Consider the following 19,244-nt stretch of genomic DNA (forward strand, 5'->3'; position numbering starts at 1 on the left):
GATTTTATTTATTTATTTGACAGAGAAAGAGACAGTGAGAGAGGGAACACAAGCAGGGGGAGTGGGAGAGGGAGAAGCAGGCTCCCTGCTGAGCAGGGAGCCCAATGCGGGGCTCAATCCCAGGACCCTGAGATCATGACCTGAACCGAAGGCAGACGCCTAACGACTGAGCCACCCAGGTGCCCCTATTTTTTTAAGTAACCCCTACACCCAATGTGGGGCTCGAACTCACAACCCTGAGGTCAAGAGTCGCATGCTCCATAGAATGAGACAGCCAGGCACGCCCCCCATTGAAGCCATTTTTTTTTAAGATTTTATTTATCCAGGGCGCCTGGGTGGCTCAGTTGGTTAAGCGACTGCCTTCGGCTCAGGTCATGATCCTGGAGTCCCGGGATCGAGTCCCGCATCGAGTCCCGCATCGGGCTCCCTGCTCGGCAGGGAGTCTGCTTCGTCCTCTGACCCTATCCCCTCTCATGTGTTCTCTCTCTCTCATTCTCTCTCTCTCAAATAAATAAATAAAATCTTTAAAAAAAAAGATTTTATTTATCGATTTGAGAGAGAGAGAGCACAAGCAGGGGGAGGTCAGAGAGAGGGAGAAGCAGGCTCCCCGCCAAGCTGGAAGCCAGATGCGGGGCTCGATCCCAGGACCCTGAGATCATGACTTGAGCTGAAGGCAGATGCCCAACCGACTGAGCCACCCAGGCGCCCCCCATCGAAGCCATTTTTACGTGTCCAGTTCAGTGGCATGAAGCATATTCACACTGTTGTGTAACCATCCCCACCATCCATCTCTTTCCTCTTCCCAAACTGAAACTGTGCCCATTAAACACTGACTCTCACCGCCCCCACCCCCACCCCACCTGGCTACTGTTGGTCCACTTTTTGCCTGTATGGATTTAACTCCTGGAGGGACTTCAAATAAGTACAATCGTGCAGTGGTTGTCTTTTTGTGACCGGCTCACTTCAGTTAGCACAATGTCCTCAAGGTTCATCCACGTCGCATCTGTCAGAATTTTTAATACCGAATAACATCCTTTCATATGGATACGCCACATTTTGTTCAACCATCCATCAGTGGACACTTGTGTTGCTTCCACCTTTTTGGCTATTGTAAATCATGTCGGGTCTAGAAATATCTCCAAATCCTCGCTTTCAATTTTGGGGCTATATACCTAGAAGTGAAAGTGCTGGATTATTCCATTTTTAATTTTGTGAGCAACCGCCATACTGATTTTCCACAGTGGCTGCGCCATTTACATCCCTACCCACAATGCACAAGGGTTCCAATTTCTCCACCCCCCCAGCCCCCCGCCAATACCTTTTTTTTTAAAATAGTCCTCATCCTAATGGTTGTGAGGTGGCTCTTGCTTTGTTTTTTGGAAGGGAGGTGAGTGACCTTTTTTGACAGGAGCATTTATATCTATCCGGCTATGGTTGTGCAATCCCAAATGGCTTATCTCATGACCAGCCCACCCCAGCTGATAAGAGAGAGCTATCATTAGCCCGTGGTTTAGAAAGGTTCCGAGTTTGCCAAGGTCACAGGTAATCTGCAGAACCAGAAACTGAACCCCTGACTTCTTATCTCCTCATTATTTCACTCTGCATTGTTAAGTAATCCACCACCTTTAGACACAGAGAATATGAGACCCTGCCACCAAAGGTCACACAGCTGAGAGTGACACAGCAATCAGCATAAATGCTCAGCCAACAGGAGGTGAGTGTTGCTTGCCCTGAGTGCTGCCTCCGGGGACCCAACTCCACACCCACACACTGATGTTTCAGCAAGAATGCTAGCTACCCGAGGAGACAAGGCTGGAGAGCTTCATCAACCTAAAAATCTAGGGATGGCCTTTTGGGGTCCTAAACCCCAAATATGCACAAAATCCAAACGTGTATGGATGTGGCATGCGTTTTTCAAGAAAGAGCCCGTGTCACTGCTTTGATCAGATTTCAAAGAGATCTGTGACTTGGATAAGACTAAATCCATCTATCAGTCCTAAGGGTGTTCCCATCTCCATGACCACTGTAAAAATATAAAAACAGCCCTTGGGGTCGTCACAAAAACTGTCTCTTGAAAGTAAGCTCTGGGGGCACCTGGGTGGCTCAGTCGTTAAGCGTCTGCCTTTGGCTCAGGTCATGATCTCAGGGTCCTGGGATCGAGCCCCACGTCAGGCTCCCCGCCCAGCCCTCCCCTCTCCCACTCCTCCTGCTTGTGTTCCCTCTCTCACTGTCTCTCTCTCTGTCAAATAAATAAATAAAATCTTAAAAAAAAGAAATGAAAGTAAGCTCTGGGGGTGCCTGGCTGCCTCAGTCGGAGAAGCATGCAACTGCTGATCTTAGGGTCATGAGTTCAAGCCCCACATTGGGTGTAGAGATGACTTAAATAAATAAAACCTAAAAAAAATAAAGTAAGCTCTGAGGAAGAAGGTGGCCCCAGGCATGCGGTCGGGGACCTGTCAGAGTCCTGATGATCAATCAAAACCACATTTCCTGACTTCTCTGTGGTAGCTTCTCTCCTTCCTCCCTGGCTGTGCCTTCTGTGTTCTGCCGGCTTTTCCTCTTTTCCACAATTTCTACAGTCAGAGGGTCTCAGTGCTTGGTCCTTGGGCCTCCTCCTCCTTATTCTCTTCCAGGGTGGTGGCATCTGGTCTCAGGTGCATCTGTGACAACTGACTTTTATTCCCAGCCTAAGCGTCTCTACAGACTCACAGCCAAGCAACCACCTTCTCGATAGTTCCATGTGGCCATGCCCCAGCTACTAAGAACTTCCCTAAACCTTTCACTTCATGGGGCCCTGAGGGGGCCCTCCATTCTTATCTCCATGCCTGTTCCTCTCCCTCTTGGCCACAAGCAGCACCACCCATCCAGGTGTTTGGGTCAAACACCCAGGAAGCAACTTCTTCCTTTTCCTCATTCTGCATATCCAGCCCAGCCCCAAAATTCTCTAGACTCTGCAAGATCTGGAAGCCAGTCCACTCCATAGCTCTCCTCTACTCAGTGCCTTCCAATGCTTCCTGTTATACCGGAATAAAGTTTCAGGACCCCTGGAAACCCTCTCCCTCCTCCTCTCCAGCCACTTGGACCTCCTCAGTATTCCCTAAACAAACTAAAAATTTCCCCACTTCATTGTCCTTTGCACAGGCTCTTTCTTCTGCCTGGCGCTGGTTTCCCAACATCTTTTTATCACTCAGATCCCGGTTCATGGTTCATATGTCCCCTGCTCAGGGAGTCCGTCCCTGTCCCTGGCCACATAGCCTAAAGTCGCTTCCTTCCCTGCCCCCCAACTCCATTGACGCTATCCTAGACCCTGCTGGAGTGCCTTCAAAGCACAGTTTCCTCACTAAAATGATCTTGTTCGTTTGTTTCCTTGCTTATTGTGAGGTCTTGCCACTAAAGCAGGGGCCTTCCGTGTTTTTTGTGTGACCTACAGTAAGATGGAAATTACACCTGTGACCCAGCAGTCCAGGTGTTACGGTTGCATAACAAATTATTCCCAAATTTACTGCCTTTGAACAATGGCATTGATCTTGCTCAGAGATCTACAGTTTCAGCAGTTTGGTGAGGACAGCTCGTCTCTGCTCCTCTTGGTGTCCGCTGGAATGGCTCCAAGGCTGGGGGCTGAAATCATTTCCAGGCTCACTCACTCACTCACTCACTCACTCACTCACTCCTGCTGCGACCTCACCTGGGAGACTCTTTACATCATCCCCTTGGGTTCCTCACAACATGGCAGCTGGGCTCTGAGAAAAAGTATCCCAAAACTGAGAGAGGGCAAGAGAGCAAGGGAGGGCACAAGCTAGCACCAGGCAGAAGCTGCATGCTAGTTTCTGACCGAGGCTGGAGGCTTGTAATTCATAGTACCCTTTCTGCTACATTTTATTTGTTGCAGAGTCCTGCTGAAGTTCAAAAGGAGGATGAGTCTGCCTCTTGATAGGGAGTGTCAAGGTTGGAACTATTTCCGTAGCTATTTTTTGAAAATATAATCTGTCACACCCAGTACACAAATGCAGATTTTGGAGTTCCCCAAACCAATACTTAACGTTCTGTACACAATGCACTGATTTTTTCCCCCATTGTATTTTGTAGAAAACGCTGCTTGTGACCTGCTGAATTGATTTCTTTACCTCAGTTTGAGAAATTTGTCGCGTAAATGGGCAGCTTTTCTTTTCTCTACTATAACCCTTCACACAGCATGGTGTTTGGTGCCAGTGAGGCTGGGTGCCCAACCTGTTGTTGTTCTATGTAGGTTTTATTTAACGCTTTAATATTGTGCTCACTGAATACCCAGGACCGTCCTCACTTAATCCTCACGCCAACCCCTAAGTAGGTACTATTATGACCCCCATTTTACTGAGGAGGAAAGGGAGGTACAGGGAGGTGAAGTCATTTGCCCAGGGTAACAAAGCTAGTAAGTGGGATTCGAACCCCGTGAATCTGGTTGCGGACTCTATTTTGCTATGCAGCCTCTTATGGAATTTATGTATTTATTACGTTGATTGTGAGGACCCCACGCACACTCTATATAAGGTCAGCTCCACGAGATGCAGTCCAAGGCTTCGCCCCTAGAACCCCGCCCTGGACGCAGCGGGCTGCCTACTGCCAAGGACACAAACAGCTTCAGGATCTGCCAGACGCTTTCCAGCCTGCGCAGGCGCATCATGCAGGACTCCCGCAGGCACACGCACCACCTCCCTCCCTGCGCCGATTGGTCATTGCCGGAGACTGACGAGCTGGCGCAGGTGCACTAGGCCAGACCTGAAGCTACCTCCCGCCCATTCTCTGATGACTGACGGAGGATCAAGCCAATGGAAACGGGCCTCTTCGGGAAGGGGCGGGCCCTGCGGGCAGTTAAACCTGCGCGGGAATGGTCCTGGCGTAGTCATGGCTGCCTTCCGCGACATGGAAGAAGTGAGCCAGGGGCTGGTGAGCCTGCTGGGCGCCAACCGCGCGGAGGCGCAGCAACGGCGGCTGCTGGGACGCCACGAACAGGTGGTGGAGCGGCTGCTGGAGACGCAAGACAGCGCCGAGCAACGGCTGCGAGGTCAGGGCTGGGGCCGGGGGCGGCCGGGACCCGGGTCCGCGTGATGGCAGGGGGCAGAAGGTCCGCCTCAAAACCCTCCCTCCTGGGCGCCCCCATCCCTGCCCTGTTCTCCCGTAGACACTGCCTCCTCTGAGCCTCAGTTTCCCCGCCCGTGAAATGGGCTTCAGGATGGCAGCCACCTCCCAGGGAGTTAGTGGGTGAATATAGGAGCTCGCAGGGTCTGGCCCAATTTTGAGCGTTCCGTGAGCAGGAGCTGGGGGACTCAGGGTCCGAAGTGGGGCTCAGGAGTCAAAGCTCTGGGTTTTAATCCCAGCATCCCCACTTATTGAGGTTGTTCAGCTATTTTATTGAGCACCTGCCGTGTGCCAGGTAGAGTGCCAGCCCTGGGTTAGAAGCAGAGAACAAAACAGACCGATAGAGGGTAGTTAATGCTAGCGGGGGAAGTCAGAGGATAAACAAGGAAAATGGATAAGTCAGGAGGTGACGGGCTAAGGAGAAAAACTGGGTTGTATAGGAGGGAGTGGTGATGTTTTGGGGCAAGTCAGCAAAAGCCTTCTGAAAAGATGATGTTTTAGCAGAAACCCAAGGAGGCTTGGGAGGGAGCCAGGGCTATGGTGAGGATTAAATAAATCGGTGCTGGTAAGGTGCCCCCTGCTTTACATGGAGAGGACAGTGGATAGATAATACCATTTACGTGGAACCGAAGACACCTTCAAATGTAAGACTCTTAAAGCTAAAGGGGAAAAGCTTTGCTAATACCTTAATATGCTACAGAGAGGGCTAGATCAAGCCTCTCCCACAGGTGAGAGGGGCTCGCCCAGCCTGCGACCTGGATTTCAGGTAACTCATGAGCCCTGCGGCCCCAGTCCAGTGGTTGCCCTCTCAAGCCTCAGTGTCCTCATCTATGAAATGGGACCAGTGATAGCACTTAGCCATTTTTAAGTGTCCAGTTCAGTGGCAATAAGCACATTCACATCAGTGTGCAGCCATCCCCACCGTCCATCTCCAGAACATTTTCATTATCCCCAGCTGAAACTGTACTAATTAAACGCTGACTCCCCATTTCCCTTCCTTCCAGCCCCTGGCACCCACCATTCTACTTCCTGTCTCTATGAATTTGACTATTCTAGGGACCTCATATAAAGTGGAATCCTGGAATTTTGTGTCTGGCTTATTTTCTTTTTATTATTATTTTTTATATTTTCTCTCTGCCTAATTTCGCTTAGCAGAATGTTTTGAAGATTGATCCACGTTGTAACGTGTCAGAATTTCCTTTATTTTTAGGGCTGAATAATATTCCAGTGTATGGACATACCTCATTTTGTTTGTCCGTTCATCCACTGATGGACAGTTGGTAGCTTCCAGCCCCCGGCTATTGTGAATAATGCTGCCATGAACATGGGTATGCAAATATCTCTTTGGGTCCCTGCTTTCAAATCTTTTTTTGTATTTTCCCACAAGTGGAATTTGCTAGATCGCATGGTAATTTGATATTTAACTTTTTGAGAAATTGTCATCCAGTTTTCCACAGTGGTTTCGGTGCCAGGGTTGGTTGGGTTTTTTTTTAAAGTTTTTATTTATTCATTTGACAGAGAGAGAGAGCGAGAGCAGGAACACAAGCAGGGGGAGTGGGAGAGGGAGAAGCAGGCTTCCCGCAGAGCAGGGAGCCCGATGCGGGGCTCCATCCCAGGACCCTGAGATCATGACCTGAGCCGAAGGCAGACGCTTAACAACTGAGCCACCCAGGCGCCCCCAGGGTTTTGTTTTGTTTTTTTTTAAATGCCTTTTTACAGTTACGTTTTATGCGGAGATACTGTTTAGGTTGAGACTGAAATGACCTAGGAGCTAGGCAGGGGATGGCTTGGGGGAAGCATGTTCCTGGCAGAGGTGACTGCAAATGCGAAGGTCCTGAGGTGAGAGTGAACTTAGAGACCCCGGAGAAAGTGGTGCAGGTGAGGTCAGCCACAGCTAGACCCTGCCGGCAGTGAGCCCCCCAGGAGGTGTTTGGAGGTTGTTCTAAGTGTGGTGCATGCCCCAGTCAGTCTTCCCCTTCTCTCCTCCTCCTCTCTCTTTTTTCTCTCTTCTCTCTCCTCCCCACTGCATTCGCTCCCCCTCCATTGATGGTTTGGGGAGCAGATGGCATCACCCAGATTGCCTGGGTTTTAGCCCAACGGATGGAGTTGGGGCTGGCGAGACAAGAGTCGGTGTACCAGGGAGCTGGTACTCTGGGATCCAGTTCAGATCCAGGCCTCAGAGCTAAGTGCCTGTGGACAAGTCACTGAACATCTTGGGGCTTCTGTCCTTCACCTCTCCATGGGGGCAGGGGTTAAGCCACCTCCCTCAGAGGCTTGTGAGGGAGGAGGGCACTCCCAGGGAAGAATCCAAGGTGACTCGGTTGTCTGTGGGGAGGGTGAGGGGAGAAGGGGCAGGAAGGCTGCAGAAGAGAGCCAGTCCCTCAGCTATCCTAACAGGAAATCAGCAGGCACTGTTTAAAACAGACAAATCAAGAAATAGCCGCATAAGCAAATTATTTAGAAATGTGAAGGTCAATGCCAGAGAAAACAGTGATGAGTTGAAAGTGGCTGCTTCAGAGGGTTGGAGAGGCTTGGGGAGGGGGGTGTTCCTGTGTGTGTTTAAGTTTTCACAGCCATATACATGTACTATTTTGATGAAAAATTAACTTAATGTAAGTTTGTAAACACTTAAACGCCAGCCCTTTGGGAAACATTTCCATCTGTGTCTTCTCTGAGTTGGCGGGTTTCTCCAGCTCTCTGGGAAGAAACATGGTAACCTTGTTAGGGTGTTTTTGATCTTTCTGGATGTTTTGTTCAAAGCATGTTTATTCTGAGTAGGTGCTGGCGATCTACGGTGAATGTAAGATGCAATGCCTGATTGGAGGGAGAAGGAGGAGGAGTGAATCATTCAGTGCTGGAGGGGCTGTCATGGAAGCATGGCCATGCCCTAGGAGGGAGAGGAGAGTGTCCGGCTGCCCGAGTTGTGCACTGCCCAGGAGGTCTTGAAGGCTGAGTCCAGGAGTACGCAATGGGCAGGAGCACAGTGGCATCCCACAGAGGACAGGCAGGTGGAGGCCCAGGCCTGTGAAAAATGGGGCTTGTTTGAAGAATGATGAGGTGTTTTTGTGGCCAGAGCAGAGGGAAGAGTACATGGTGGGCTGAAAAGCAGGGAGAAAGGCTGTCGGGGAAGTTGAAGGTGCTCAGAGGGACCTGGACCTTATCGTGGAGACACTAGGCAGCCATGGGTGGTCTTTGAGCCAGGGAGTGACTTCACATTTGGTCTCTAAGACAGCCACACTGGAGGCAGAGAGCAGAAGGGACTGGCAAACAGGGAGCGAGGGGGAGGCTGTTTCGGTGGTCCTGGAGGGACCTGTGAGGGGATTGCCGCTGGCCAGGAGGAGGGGACTGGCCAGACCTGGATCACTAATGGGATGTGGGAAGTGAGGGCCAAGCTTCTTGCTTGGGCAACAAGGTTGACCGTGACATTGTAAGTTAAGACCAGGTGTGCAAAGAAGGACTGGATTGATTGGTTGGTTGGTTGGTTGATTGATTTTTTTATTCATGCATTCGTTCGTTTTTTTTGGCGGATTCAAATGTGTTTTGGTGAAATGGAAGCACTGTTGCAAGGTCCGGGTGGAACTGAGTGGTGGGCTTTTGGAAATAGGATCGCAGGTTGGGGAGCCGTAGACAGGGAAGTGAGGAGTGGCCGAGACCTCAGGTGCATGAACCCCCCACCCTTTGTCCTCGGGCTCTTCTGGGGCAAGGGCAGACCCTGGAGAAACTGCTTTGAAGGGCTTCCACCTTCTCTCCTCTCCACCCCCCCTCCCCCAGAGGTTCTGGCCATGGAGGAAGAAGTGGCCCAGAGCCTTCTTGATGCGAAGGAGCGGGCGCACCAGGGGGGTGTCGAGTTGCAGCAGCTCAAAGCCGAGCTTCGGAAGGCCGGCGAGGAGGACACCCGTCTGAAGGCCAGCCTCCTATATCCTTCCATGTGTGTGTGGCGGCGGGGCCTCGGGCTCACCCCGGAGACGCCAGCTCGTGGACGCTAGGCACCGGGCTTGGAGCCGGGGGCCCTGTGCCCCCCCGCGGCTGGGGTTCGCGCGGGCAGCCCCCCTCCAGAGCGAGGTGACCTTAACTGCCTGCTTTACTCAGCTCACCCGAGAGCTGGAGGAGCTCAAGGAGATCGAGGCCAGTCTGGAGAGACAGGAGAGGGAAGTTGACGAAGACACGACTGTCACCATCCCCTCGGCCGTGTAGGTCCCTCCAGCGCATGTGGGGTGGCGTGGCAGATGTTGGGCGCGGTCCCGCAGCTGAGTTGGAGTCTCTGCGGGAGTGACTTTCTTTTCTCTCTCTTCATCTTGTTTTTTTGTGTTCTCGTTCAGGTATGTGGCTCAACTTTATCACCGAATTAGTAAAATTGAGTGGGACTACGAGAGTGAGCCGGGGATGGTCAAAGGCAGTATCCTTTGTGGAGAAAGTGGAGCCTGGTGCGATGTGAGGTGCTGAGCCGCTGTGGGCAGCAGTCCGGCAGGTCCCCCGAATCCCCAGACGACCCCGCAGTCCCGCTTCTGGGCATAAACACAAACAAATGGAAAGCAGGGACTGGAACGGATATTTGTACACCTGTGTTCATGACTGTGTTGGTCCCAACGGCCGAAAGGTGGGAGCAACCCAGTGATGTCTCGGCAAACTGCTGGGTGAGCACGCTGTGGCATATCCATGCCTTAAAGTCATACTCCGCCTTAGAAAGGGAGGGCGTTCTGGCACATGCTAGAACATGAATGTACCTGGAGGACATGATAGGTGAAATCAGCCAGACACAAAAAGTAAACTGCTGTCTCATTCCACGGACAGGAGGGGTCCCTAGAGGAGTCAAAGCCACAGAGACAGGAAGTAGATAGCAGGGGCTGGGGAGAGGGGGAGGGGAGTCCATGTTCCAGTTCAGGAGGATGGAAAGTTCTGGAGACTGATGGCGAGGGTAGTTGCACAACCCCGTGCATGTACTTAATGCCACTGAGCTCTACACTTAAAAACTGGTTAAAGTGGTATATTTTACATGTATTTCACCACAATTTTTTAAAAAGATAGTACATTATCAGAATTTAAATTTTGTTCACAGAAATCTCGTTTGGTCTCTAAATATCATCATACAATTTTTTCAGAGGCAGTATCCTTTGCTCCTGGGGTCCCGCGGTTGGGGGGGCACTGTGTGTGTCAGGCTTCCTTACATCTGTGCCCTCAGTCCATCACGGCCCCAGCGTCGCCCAGCCCATCCACCTGGACAGCACCCAGCTCTCTAAGAAGTTCATCAGCGACTATCTCTGGAGCCTGGTAGACACAGACTGGTAGCCGGGAGCCTCGGGGACACGTCCATCCACAGCACAAAGCAGCCGTGGTGGGTGGTCGGTGCTTCAGTGGTGAGATGAGCTGAACATTAAATGTTTACACACAAGTGCGGTTTGTTACTGGATTTCTTTGGACCTTCGGCCTCAGTGCTGGCCTGGCCTTGGCTAGGTAACCTCGGAGAACTGCCCTTGCGGCTAGACCTGCGGCTTCACGTCATGGCCACACTGTAGGAACGACGCTGTAGTGCATGAGGACATGTCTTGCGTCTTTGTCATTTGTGATTCGAGTTGGGCCCTTTTGTATTGACTCGGGGCATATCCTTGAGTGCCACTGTGTGCCCAGAACTGGAATTTGGAGGTGCAGGCTGGAGCCCTGGCAGTGCCATTGCCACACGTGAGCGGGATGCAGTCCTCTGGGGTGGATGGGAGCCTGGTTCCCTGATGACCGTGGAACCGGGTATCAGCAGCGCTGGACTTTTTTTTTTTTTTTTTTTAAGATTTTTTTAATTTATTTATTTCAGAGAGAGGGTGCGAGCAGAGGGAGGAGCAGAGGGGAAGGGACGAGTACGCTCCGGGCTGAGCGCAGCACCCGACGCAGAGTTCAACCCCACGACCCTGAGGTCATGACATGAGCCGAAATCAAGAGTCAGATGCTTAACCAACTGAGCACCCAGGCACCCCTGGACTTTTTTTTTTTTTTTTTAAGTAGGCTCCACATCCAGTGTAGAAGCCCGATATGGGGCTTGAACTTACGACCCTGAGATCCAGACCTGAGCTGAGATCAAGAGTCAGACGCTCAATGGACTGAGCCACCCAGGTGCCCCAGTACTGGACTACTTTATGTGGGGGGAGACTAAGTTATCTTGTGTGTGCCACTGTTTGTTTTGGTTTGGTTTGGGTTTTTTTAGTTTATTTATAATCTCTGCACACCCAACATGGGGCTCGAACTCATGACCCTGAGGTCAGGAGTCGCATGCTCCACTGACTGAGCCAGCCAGGCGCCCCACAACTAAAGTAAATCTAACTGATGCAGCATACAACCCAGGCCAATCTATGTGTCCCCCTACCCCCCATCCTCAGTGATTTGGGGTACCACTAAGAATGGGAAGCTTACGGCCAGCCTGCCTGCCTGAGGGTAGAGAACGGGAAGTGGGTTCCCCTCAAACCTAACTGGCTGCCTTCTAACATAAAGCCTGGCCGGTAGATTTGTTACGGTCGCATGAGCCTCTGGGTCCTTTGGTCTGGGGTTTCATGCACGTCTGTATAACTGAATTGTTTCTAGTAGGTGCAATGTTACGGTAAGTTTTTTAAGTGGCGAGGCGGCATTCTAGGCAGAGGGAGCAGTAAGTTCTAGTAGCATCTGAGCACATCATGGGCACTAGACACAGTCCATTCAGGTCACCCTTGGAGGTTCCGGGGCAAGGAAGACTGCCTGTCAGGCTCTAGGGAAATGGGCCAGTTCATTCGGTTCACAAAAATTCCTAGAACTTCAGAGGCCCTGTTTTTATGCCAAGGGCTTCCTCAGTTTTACGTGTTCGAGTAAATGTTCTCATAAGCCCTCCTGAGCTGTTTTCATTTTCAAGATTGGTAGGGTCTTTTATGGCATGAAATGGGCGCAGAGCCTCCTGCTTGTACCATCGGTCTCCAAAGGGCAAAAGACTTGAACTTGACCAGGGTTTTCCCACCTTAGGGACATCGGGGCCAGTCATTCTCTGGTACAGGCTGTCCTGGACATCGCAGGACATTTAGCAGCATTCCTGGCCACCGCCCTCTAGATGCCAGGAACACCCCCTCGGTCATGACAAACGTGGAGCACGCGCACGAGGCAGCAGCCCCCCCCCACACACCTTGCAGCCTCAGCCAAGAACCAGCCAGGCATCCACACGTGCTGGGCTGAATAGCTGTCTCCCTGACGGGCGTTCCCGCTAATACAGCCGGCCTCCGCCTGCTCGAGGGCACGGGTGAAGGTGCCGGGAGTGCACCCCGCCCAGGGGGGCCCCAAGATCATGTGCGAATCGACCCAGCCCAGCTGAGCTGCGGGGCAGGCGATGAGGCACGCATCCTTGTAGCGGATCACGCGGAGCGCCTGGGAGACAAAGCAGGTGTGGGGGGCGGAGGCTGTTACAGACCAGAGCCTGTGAGTGCCCTTGGCCCAGGCCCAGGCCCTAAAGCCCTCCATGGGCCTGCTCTCCCTCCAGGTAATCGCTTCGCTTGGTTCTGGGAGGAGGCTAAGGAGGTGCTGGCCTGCCTGCAGCTCAGTTTCTCCAAGAGGAAGAAGGTCCCCTCGGGGAGGCTGCATGAACCCAGGCTCAGAGTGGCTGTGTACCTCTGTCTACCCAGGCAGCCCCCCGGGACTGGCCGAAGGAATGAGCAAGCGGGTAAGGAACGTGGCCTGGCGGGCGGGTTCAGGGAGGTGCCTGAGCTCACAGGGGCCTGGAGAGGCCCCGGCCCTCTGCATGCCTGGGCCCTGACTCACTGCCCGGTGCTGGCTGGGTGCCTGGGACAGCCGGCGGGATAGCCTCAGGCCCACAGCCTCCAGTGTGGACCCCTATCCCACTCCTGCTTGGCCTTCCTCTGAGAGCCGCCCCGGCGCTGGTGGTCACCCGCTCTTGAATTCTGGAGGCCGGCCACAGGCCTGCTGAGTGTTTGGCCCAGCCTTGCTGAGGGAGGACCGAGATTCGTGTCCCCAGACCCATGGAGTGGGGAGCCAGGCCACTGGCTTTGCGCCTGGAGGGCTGAGGCTTGACCCCCCTCAGGGCCAGCACGGGCCCAGCGCCATCCCAAGCCAGTAAAGAGTATTCATTTTACAGATGGGGTGACAGGCATGGACTGGTTTGGTCACCTGCCCAAAGTCACAGGACAGTGACACCCCGGGAGTCTGAGCCCCCACAATGAAGCTGTGGGGTCCAGGGAGGAACAGCCTCGGAGGTGGCGGCCCCTTTCTCAAGGTGACCTGGCTAGAAAGAGGCCAAGCAATGACGAACCCACGCCTGTGTTGGAGCTGCAAAGCTGACGTTCCAGATAAAGTCATCACGGATAGGTGGCAGCGAGTCAGACATCTGAAGGCCCAGCTGACCTGGCTTGTAATTGGTGTTTCTGGGGAAAGAGCCCAGGGAATGCGAGGGAGACCTAAGGCCCTCACACTGGGCAGTCCCGGGTCGTCCCAAGGCTGACTGTCCCCGAGGGGCCCACTCGACCTCTTCCTCTAAACCCCCAGGACTTCATCCCCGTGGTGGGGCCACCCAGTGTCCCCCACCCCCAGGCCCGGTGTGAGCGGTGCTCAGAGCTCTTCCTAGCTTATAGATCAAGGGGGCGGGTGAGTGCATGTGCCTGGAGGACAGGGGTCCAGGGCTGGATTTGAACCTCCGTTGTTGGATGTGAGGCCGTGACCTGATCTCTCTGGACTGGCTGGGGAGAGGCCGGAAAGACCAGTCGCAGGGCATCCTCATGACAGTGCTTGGGTTCCTGGGGACCCTCTGAGTGTGGTCCCGGCACCTCCCGTGGCCTCCCCAACTGACTCAGAAATGTGGACTGGGCATCTGTGACCCAGCAGGCCACGCCCCCGCACTCCCCCCCCCCCCCCCCCCCGGGAGCCAGAGTTTGGGCACTGAATTCCAACTTTCAGTTAGTGATAAATGCTGTTACTGTTGGGGGAGGCTCTGGGGAGGCGGGGTCCTTGGAGCCCAGACTTAAGCATCCAGGGGACAAAAGTGTGGAGACTGTGATCCAGGCAGAGGGAACAGCAAGTGCAAAGGTGGGTGTTCAGGGGTAGCCAAGCGGCCTGTGGGAACTGTGAGGCCTGAACCTTGAAACAGGGGGCTTGATCCCACAGGGAGGGTGGGGAGTAGGGAGTGGTTGCTTGATCCTGCTGAGCCTGCACTCCCCCCCCCCCCCATAAGATCTGGAGAGGATTTCAGATTACAGGCAAGACCAGAGTTGGGGCCCAGGAAAAGGGAGGCTGCACAGGCCACCTTGCAGTAGCCCAGCGTTTCTAGGGGGCTGGTCTTGCTGTGAACCCGGAGCTACCCTCCCTCCATCCCAGGCACAGCGTGGGAGCAGAGGCCAGGATAAGCAGAACAGCTGGGCCTGGGAGGGTGGGGCTCCAGTAGGAGAGAGCCCCTCCCCCAAGGGCAGGAAGCAGGGCTGGAACCCGAGCCGCTGGGAGTGGGGGCTGGACCAGACCCAGGTGTCCCCGGGACTGCCCGCCTCCAACCCCCCCCAACTCGGTTGCCCTCCTCCGTGGGGTGGCTGATGTGACCAGGGCTCACCCACAGTCAGAGCCCTCAGCCTCTCCCTCATCCTGCATCGGAGAATTCACTTCCTGGGGGACTGAAGGAAGCACTGACCCCCGCAGTGGGGGAGGAGCTGGCTGGGGAAGCTGTGGGGTGCGGGCAGCCCTCCCCTTCCCTTACCCCCCTCAGACCTGGGCTCAGCCCCGCAGGCTCCAGCCTGACTCACCGCAGGCAGCTGTGGTTGGGGCTGCCAAGGGTGGGGGTGGGGGGCAGCAGAGGACACGAGTTGGGGGTATCAAGCTTAGGGGAGCAGCTTTCTCCCACCACCCACCCTGTCCTGGCCAGAGCTACTGAGCCCTCAGAGCCGAGGAGGACAGGACCGCCAGCCCCCCACCTTGTCCTTGGGGTGACAGCCCCCCAAGCTGCAGAATGCCTCCACCCCGTACAACCAGCACCGGCGTGGAGCTCTGGTGCTGAGCCCACAGACCGGTGAGCGCGACTTGGGGCCTTCCGATACGGGACCCGGTTCTGAGCCCTACGAATCCATCCCCTCCACCCCTCGTAGCCAGTAGGGAAAGCCACGGGGTGGCAACTAGGCGCCTCCCGGAGCTGCTTGAGCTGAGCCCAGTGACCCGAGCCTCCCCTTTCCCATCTGTGAAATGGGCGCAGGCTACATGCAGGGGGCGCCTTGCAGGCACCGAGGAAGGATTTCAGTCATCAGTCCTTTAACAGAAAGCACCCGAAGCCAGACACCAGAAGCTTCCATCACCTCTGGCCACTCCCACGCGTGCCCTTGGCCCAGGGACCTCCCCTCCCCCAGTCCTGCCACCTTCCCCTCGCTGCATCCTCGGGCCACCTCCAGGCCCCTTCTGTTTGCCAAGCCATTTACGCTCATTTGTCCCGTTTGCCACGCGGCTGAGCATGGAATCAGTCAATCAACCAATTATCGACCGCCCGCGTGCGGGCCCGGGCCGCTTCCTGTGCGGTCAGTTCAGTTCTCACCCCCGGAGGCATTTTGGAACCTTCCCAAGACAAAAGGCGGAAGGAAGGAAGGAAGTGCCACCCTGTGGACACAGAAGAGATAACAGGCCCTCCGCGCCCGCGTTCCGGGCATGCGCAGAGCCGCCGACACGCTCCGAGCCTGGGAGCGGGGGTTAGCGCTGGCCCGGTTCGGTTGGGGGAAACTGAGGCTCTCGCGGGCCCGAGGTCACCCATCTCAACCTAAGTGGCCTGGCCCCACTGTCCGGCACTCTGGGTAGCCCCCTCCCAGCCCGTTCCTGCTCTCCCTCCCTTTGCCCTGTAAGGCAGGGGACCCCATTCCCCAGGTCCTGCTGGGTTCAGCCAACGGGGGCCGCTGGTCGGAGAGGGCACCGGGAGGAGGGAGAAGCTGACGCTCCCCTTTTTCTGCCGTACACAGGGTCTCCTGCAAGGCTCCCACCAGCTCCCTCCCGGGTTCCAGTAACGCCAGCCCCACCCTACACTGTTGCTTAGGGCTGGCTGCCTCATTGTTCCCCTATTTGGTCTTTAAAAAAACTATCATTTAGTATTAAATTGTGTTCCAACACACATAACATCAAATTTACCAGCTCAACCGTGTTTAAGCGTCTACTTCAGGGGCATCAAGTACAATAACATGGTTGTGCAGCCATCACCATCTGTCTCCAGAACTTTCTAGTCTTCTCAAATTGAACCTGTCCCCACTGAACGCTCACTCCCCACCCTGCTCCCCCAGCCCCCAGCGCCCACCATCTACTTGCCAGGTCTATGAATTTGACTTCTCTAGGGACCTAGAGTGTGAGGTGGCATGTCATTATGGTTTGCCCCATTGGATCTTTTTACACTTAGTTCCCCATATTAAGTTCTATCCGTTGACCTGCTATTCCTGACCCTATCCCAACAGATCCACCTAGACTACTTGTGGTTTGATTTGCCATGCTCAAGGAAAGGGGTCTAAATTGCCTACAGGTCCAGACTCCTGTAAAGCCGGGGTGCACAAAAGAATGGGGACATATGTAGCTGGACGCCCACAGCTCTAGCCAAATGTTGCCACTATGGAATTTGAGAATTCGCCAGAACTCATGATTATTTGGATTTGTGTTGTGAAATCTCTTGCTTTATTTCTTAGCAATTAATTTCATAAGTGTTTATCCTTTGTCTCATCCTTTAAGAAAACCTCACATCAACCACTCCAGGAGCCCAAAGGGTTTGAAGGGAAGCTTCCTTTGGAAATCATGTGTTGATTGAACCAGGTGGGAAGGTTTCAGCGCCAGCCACTCTTCCCCCAGTTTATGCTTCTGGATTCAGCTCAAGTGTCACCTCCTTAGAGAATCCTTCCCTGAACCCTCCTGAAAGGAGTCCTCTCCCTGCCAGTCACTTCTCTGTCCCATTACCCTGTTTAAAATTCTTCTAGAATATTCTTCCAAAATATAGTCATTGTTTGTATCTATTTCCCCCTTCTAAAATGTCAGCTCAAGGGCAGACTCTTACTCACTTCTATTCTTTTACTCACTGCAGTGTCCCACATGCCTAGACCAGGCGCCCAGTAGATGTTGGTTCTGTGAATGAGCATGTGGGAGATTTAGCAAAACCCCAATTCAGGGAAGCACCCCATAGCCTGTAGCCCATCCTGAGCTCTGGGGAAATGTTCCCTTTTCCAGATCCATCTCCTGGGGAGTGGAGTCCCACCCATGCACAGACCCGGAGGAGCCCAGAGACCAGAGGAAGAAAATGGCCCAGGTTTCGCCAAGCAGTTCATTTAAGAAATTTAATCGATCACAGACATTCAGGCTATAAAAACATTCTGTACAGTGGTTTAAAAAGCGATACCCATCCTCCCAAAGCAACCCACCATATATACAACACAGACACGATTCACCTGAAGAGCTTTGTGCTAATCTTTGTACAAAAAGAAGAGGCATCTCAGAGACGACGGCCCCCAATGCAGAGCCCCTAGAGGGGTCAGTGATGCAGCAACCAGGGTTTGCAAAAATAAATAGATCTTTGTTTCATATATATATAAGTGAAACATGTTTAACAAATATACAAAGTGCAAACATAACAAAAAAGCCCGCCCCCCGCGCCCCCCATGATCTGTACAGGGGACTATTTACATGCTTCGGAAGGAGAAAAGGCTTTCACAGTTTCCTGCAGGGTAGGGCAGTGTTCAGTGGTCATGCGGTGAGCAGTGGGCAGGCCCTGGGCCACATCAGGCGGGAAGCCACAGAAGGCTGCCTCTTCTCTCTTTGGTCGTAAATGGGACACGGATGATCGGATAGGAAAGACGTTTTGTTGAAGAGGTCCCATGAAGTGACCCAGCCCGGGGGCCGTCTTACAGGGCTAAAACGCCATGCACATTTTCGGCGGATACCCGTCAACCACAACCATCTTGTTGGGGAAATTAATGTCTCGGGGGCATCTGCTAAGAAGCCGAAACACTAGCTGGATAGTCTCATGATGGCAGCTTTGAGGCGCTTGGTGGGGGGAGAGGCCCCGGGGATCTCACATTCATCCACACAGGCTCTCGCCCACCCCGGAGCCCATCCCAACCGGAACAGAAACCAGTGCAAAATAGTAACAACGTCAACGTTACACAAGATACAGCTCTGAACTAAAAAAAAAAAAAGTGCAGGGGGACCTGCAGGGGGCCGGGGCGGGGGTCCAGACCACCACACCCGACCACAGGATGCTCCTAGAGGTTGGAGGCCACTGTCTTCACGCATCAGCTAACTGCGTATCTCAGGCACTTAATAAATATTAAGGGCAACCGGTGGCTCAGGTTTCCCTGGGAACCGTGGAGGTTTTGGTGCATGACTGGGGGTCGCTGGGCCCCGCCCCCGGGATGCTGGATTCGATCAGGTCAAGACAGATGCCAGAGTCTTGGCGTCGAGGGAGGGCACAGACCTCGCTTGGAAAGAGGGATAGCAAAGCAAAAGTGAACTCTGGCTGTCTAGCAAAGCAGAGGTGAGCACGTTTACTCCTGAGTGGGGGGGCTCGGGCTAGAGTGGGGGGTGGGTAGAGCAGCTACCCCGGACCTCGAGGGTAGGACCTGTTCTCTCGAGTCCCAAGCCCCTTGCCTTCTCTCCCTCTGGGTCCCTCCGGCAGTCCCTCAGGTGGAAGAAGTGAGCAGTCCCTGGAGAGGGCAGAAATGCGCACCATCCCCCCCAGCTCATTCGGCCTTCTCTTCTCCACTATTCATAAAGAAAGAAAAAAAAAATCCCAACCTAAACCCGCTGCGCGTGTGCTGTTCGAAGCCCGATCTGCCTCCCAGACGAATAAATATATAGAACAAAGCTCTGGCAGGACAGGCCAAGCGGCTGCGGCCGCCAACAGTGCTTTGGGTTCACCTCTCTCTTTGCATGAAACGGGAGGGCATCAAGGTCTCAGGAAGGGGTTGGGGCAGGTCAAGGGGCCGGGGAGAAAGTGTTCTTCCTGCCCGTGAGCGGCGGCAGGTTCCGGGGAAGGACAGGACTAGAGGCCGCAACTCACGCCACATCATCCTCCAGGCTGACCATCTGTCTCTGTCAACAGAAAGATAAACGCCGGAAGCGATCAGTCCAACGCTCGGTAAACACGGCCAGAGGCCACAGACGCCTCACTCCCTCCGCGCCCCCCCGCA

At 53.8% G+C, this 19,244-nt stretch overlaps 2 protein-coding genes across 8 annotated transcripts in view; one reads left to right on the plus strand and one right to left on the minus strand.

Moving 5' to 3' along the window:
* The first annotated feature begins 4,751 nt into the window (after positions 1-4,751).
* On the plus strand, positions 4,752-10,504 carry SPC24 (SPC24 component of NDC80 kinetochore complex). Of its 2 annotated transcripts, XM_054505107.2 has the most exons (5): positions 4,752-5,041; positions 8,887-9,047; positions 9,205-9,305; positions 9,435-9,511; positions 10,295-10,504. In XM_054505107.2, the coding sequence occupies exons 1-5, from the start codon at positions 4,783-4,785 to the stop codon at positions 10,399-10,401; spliced, it is 705 nt and encodes a 234-aa protein (XP_054361082.2). In that variant the 5' UTR covers positions 4,752-4,782; the 3' UTR covers positions 10,402-10,504. The 2 variants fall into 2 exon arrangements, with proteins under 2 accessions (XP_054361082.2, XP_064426954.1); XM_064570884.1 differs by lacking the exons at positions 9,435-9,511; positions 10,295-10,504 and having other exon boundaries at positions 8,887-9,031; positions 9,201-9,309.
* A 6,874-nt stretch (positions 10,505-17,378) lies between these two features.
* LDLR (low density lipoprotein receptor) overlaps positions 17,379-19,244 on the minus strand; it is a 35,604-nt gene continuing 33,738 nt past the window's right edge. For all 6 annotated transcript variants that reach the window (XM_045862981.3, XM_045862983.3, XM_064570864.1 and 3 more), the window contains one exon: positions 17,379-19,146. In XM_045862981.3, coding sequence (XP_045718937.1) covers positions 19,111-19,146 — 36 coding nt within the window. In that variant the 3' untranslated portion in view covers positions 17,379-19,110. The remainder of the gene's footprint in view (positions 19,147-19,244) is intronic.

The sequence above is a fragment of the Mirounga angustirostris genome, unplaced genomic scaffold, assembly GCF_029215605.1.
Source record: "Mirounga angustirostris isolate CCGP_5_RB_7025 unplaced genomic scaffold, mMirAng1.0.hap1 SCAF_1, whole genome shotgun sequence".
In the NCBI taxonomy this organism is placed as follows: Eukaryota; Metazoa; Chordata; class Mammalia; order Carnivora; family Phocidae; genus Mirounga; species Mirounga angustirostris.

Bases quoted from the DNA above. Each gene is read 5' to 3' on its own strand.
- SPC24 (XM_054505107.2), top strand. From the start codon at position 4,783: ATGACTGACGGAGGATCAAGCCAATGGAAACGGGCCTCTTCGGGAAGG. The intron at 9,048-9,204 runs GTGTGGCGGCGG...TGCTTTACTCAG, and splicing joins TCCTATATCCTTCCATGTGT to CTCACCCGAGAGCTGGAGGA. The intron at 9,306-9,434 runs GTAGGTCCCTCC...GTTCTCGTTCAG, and splicing joins GTCACCATCCCCTCGGCCGT to GTATGTGGCTCAACTTTATC.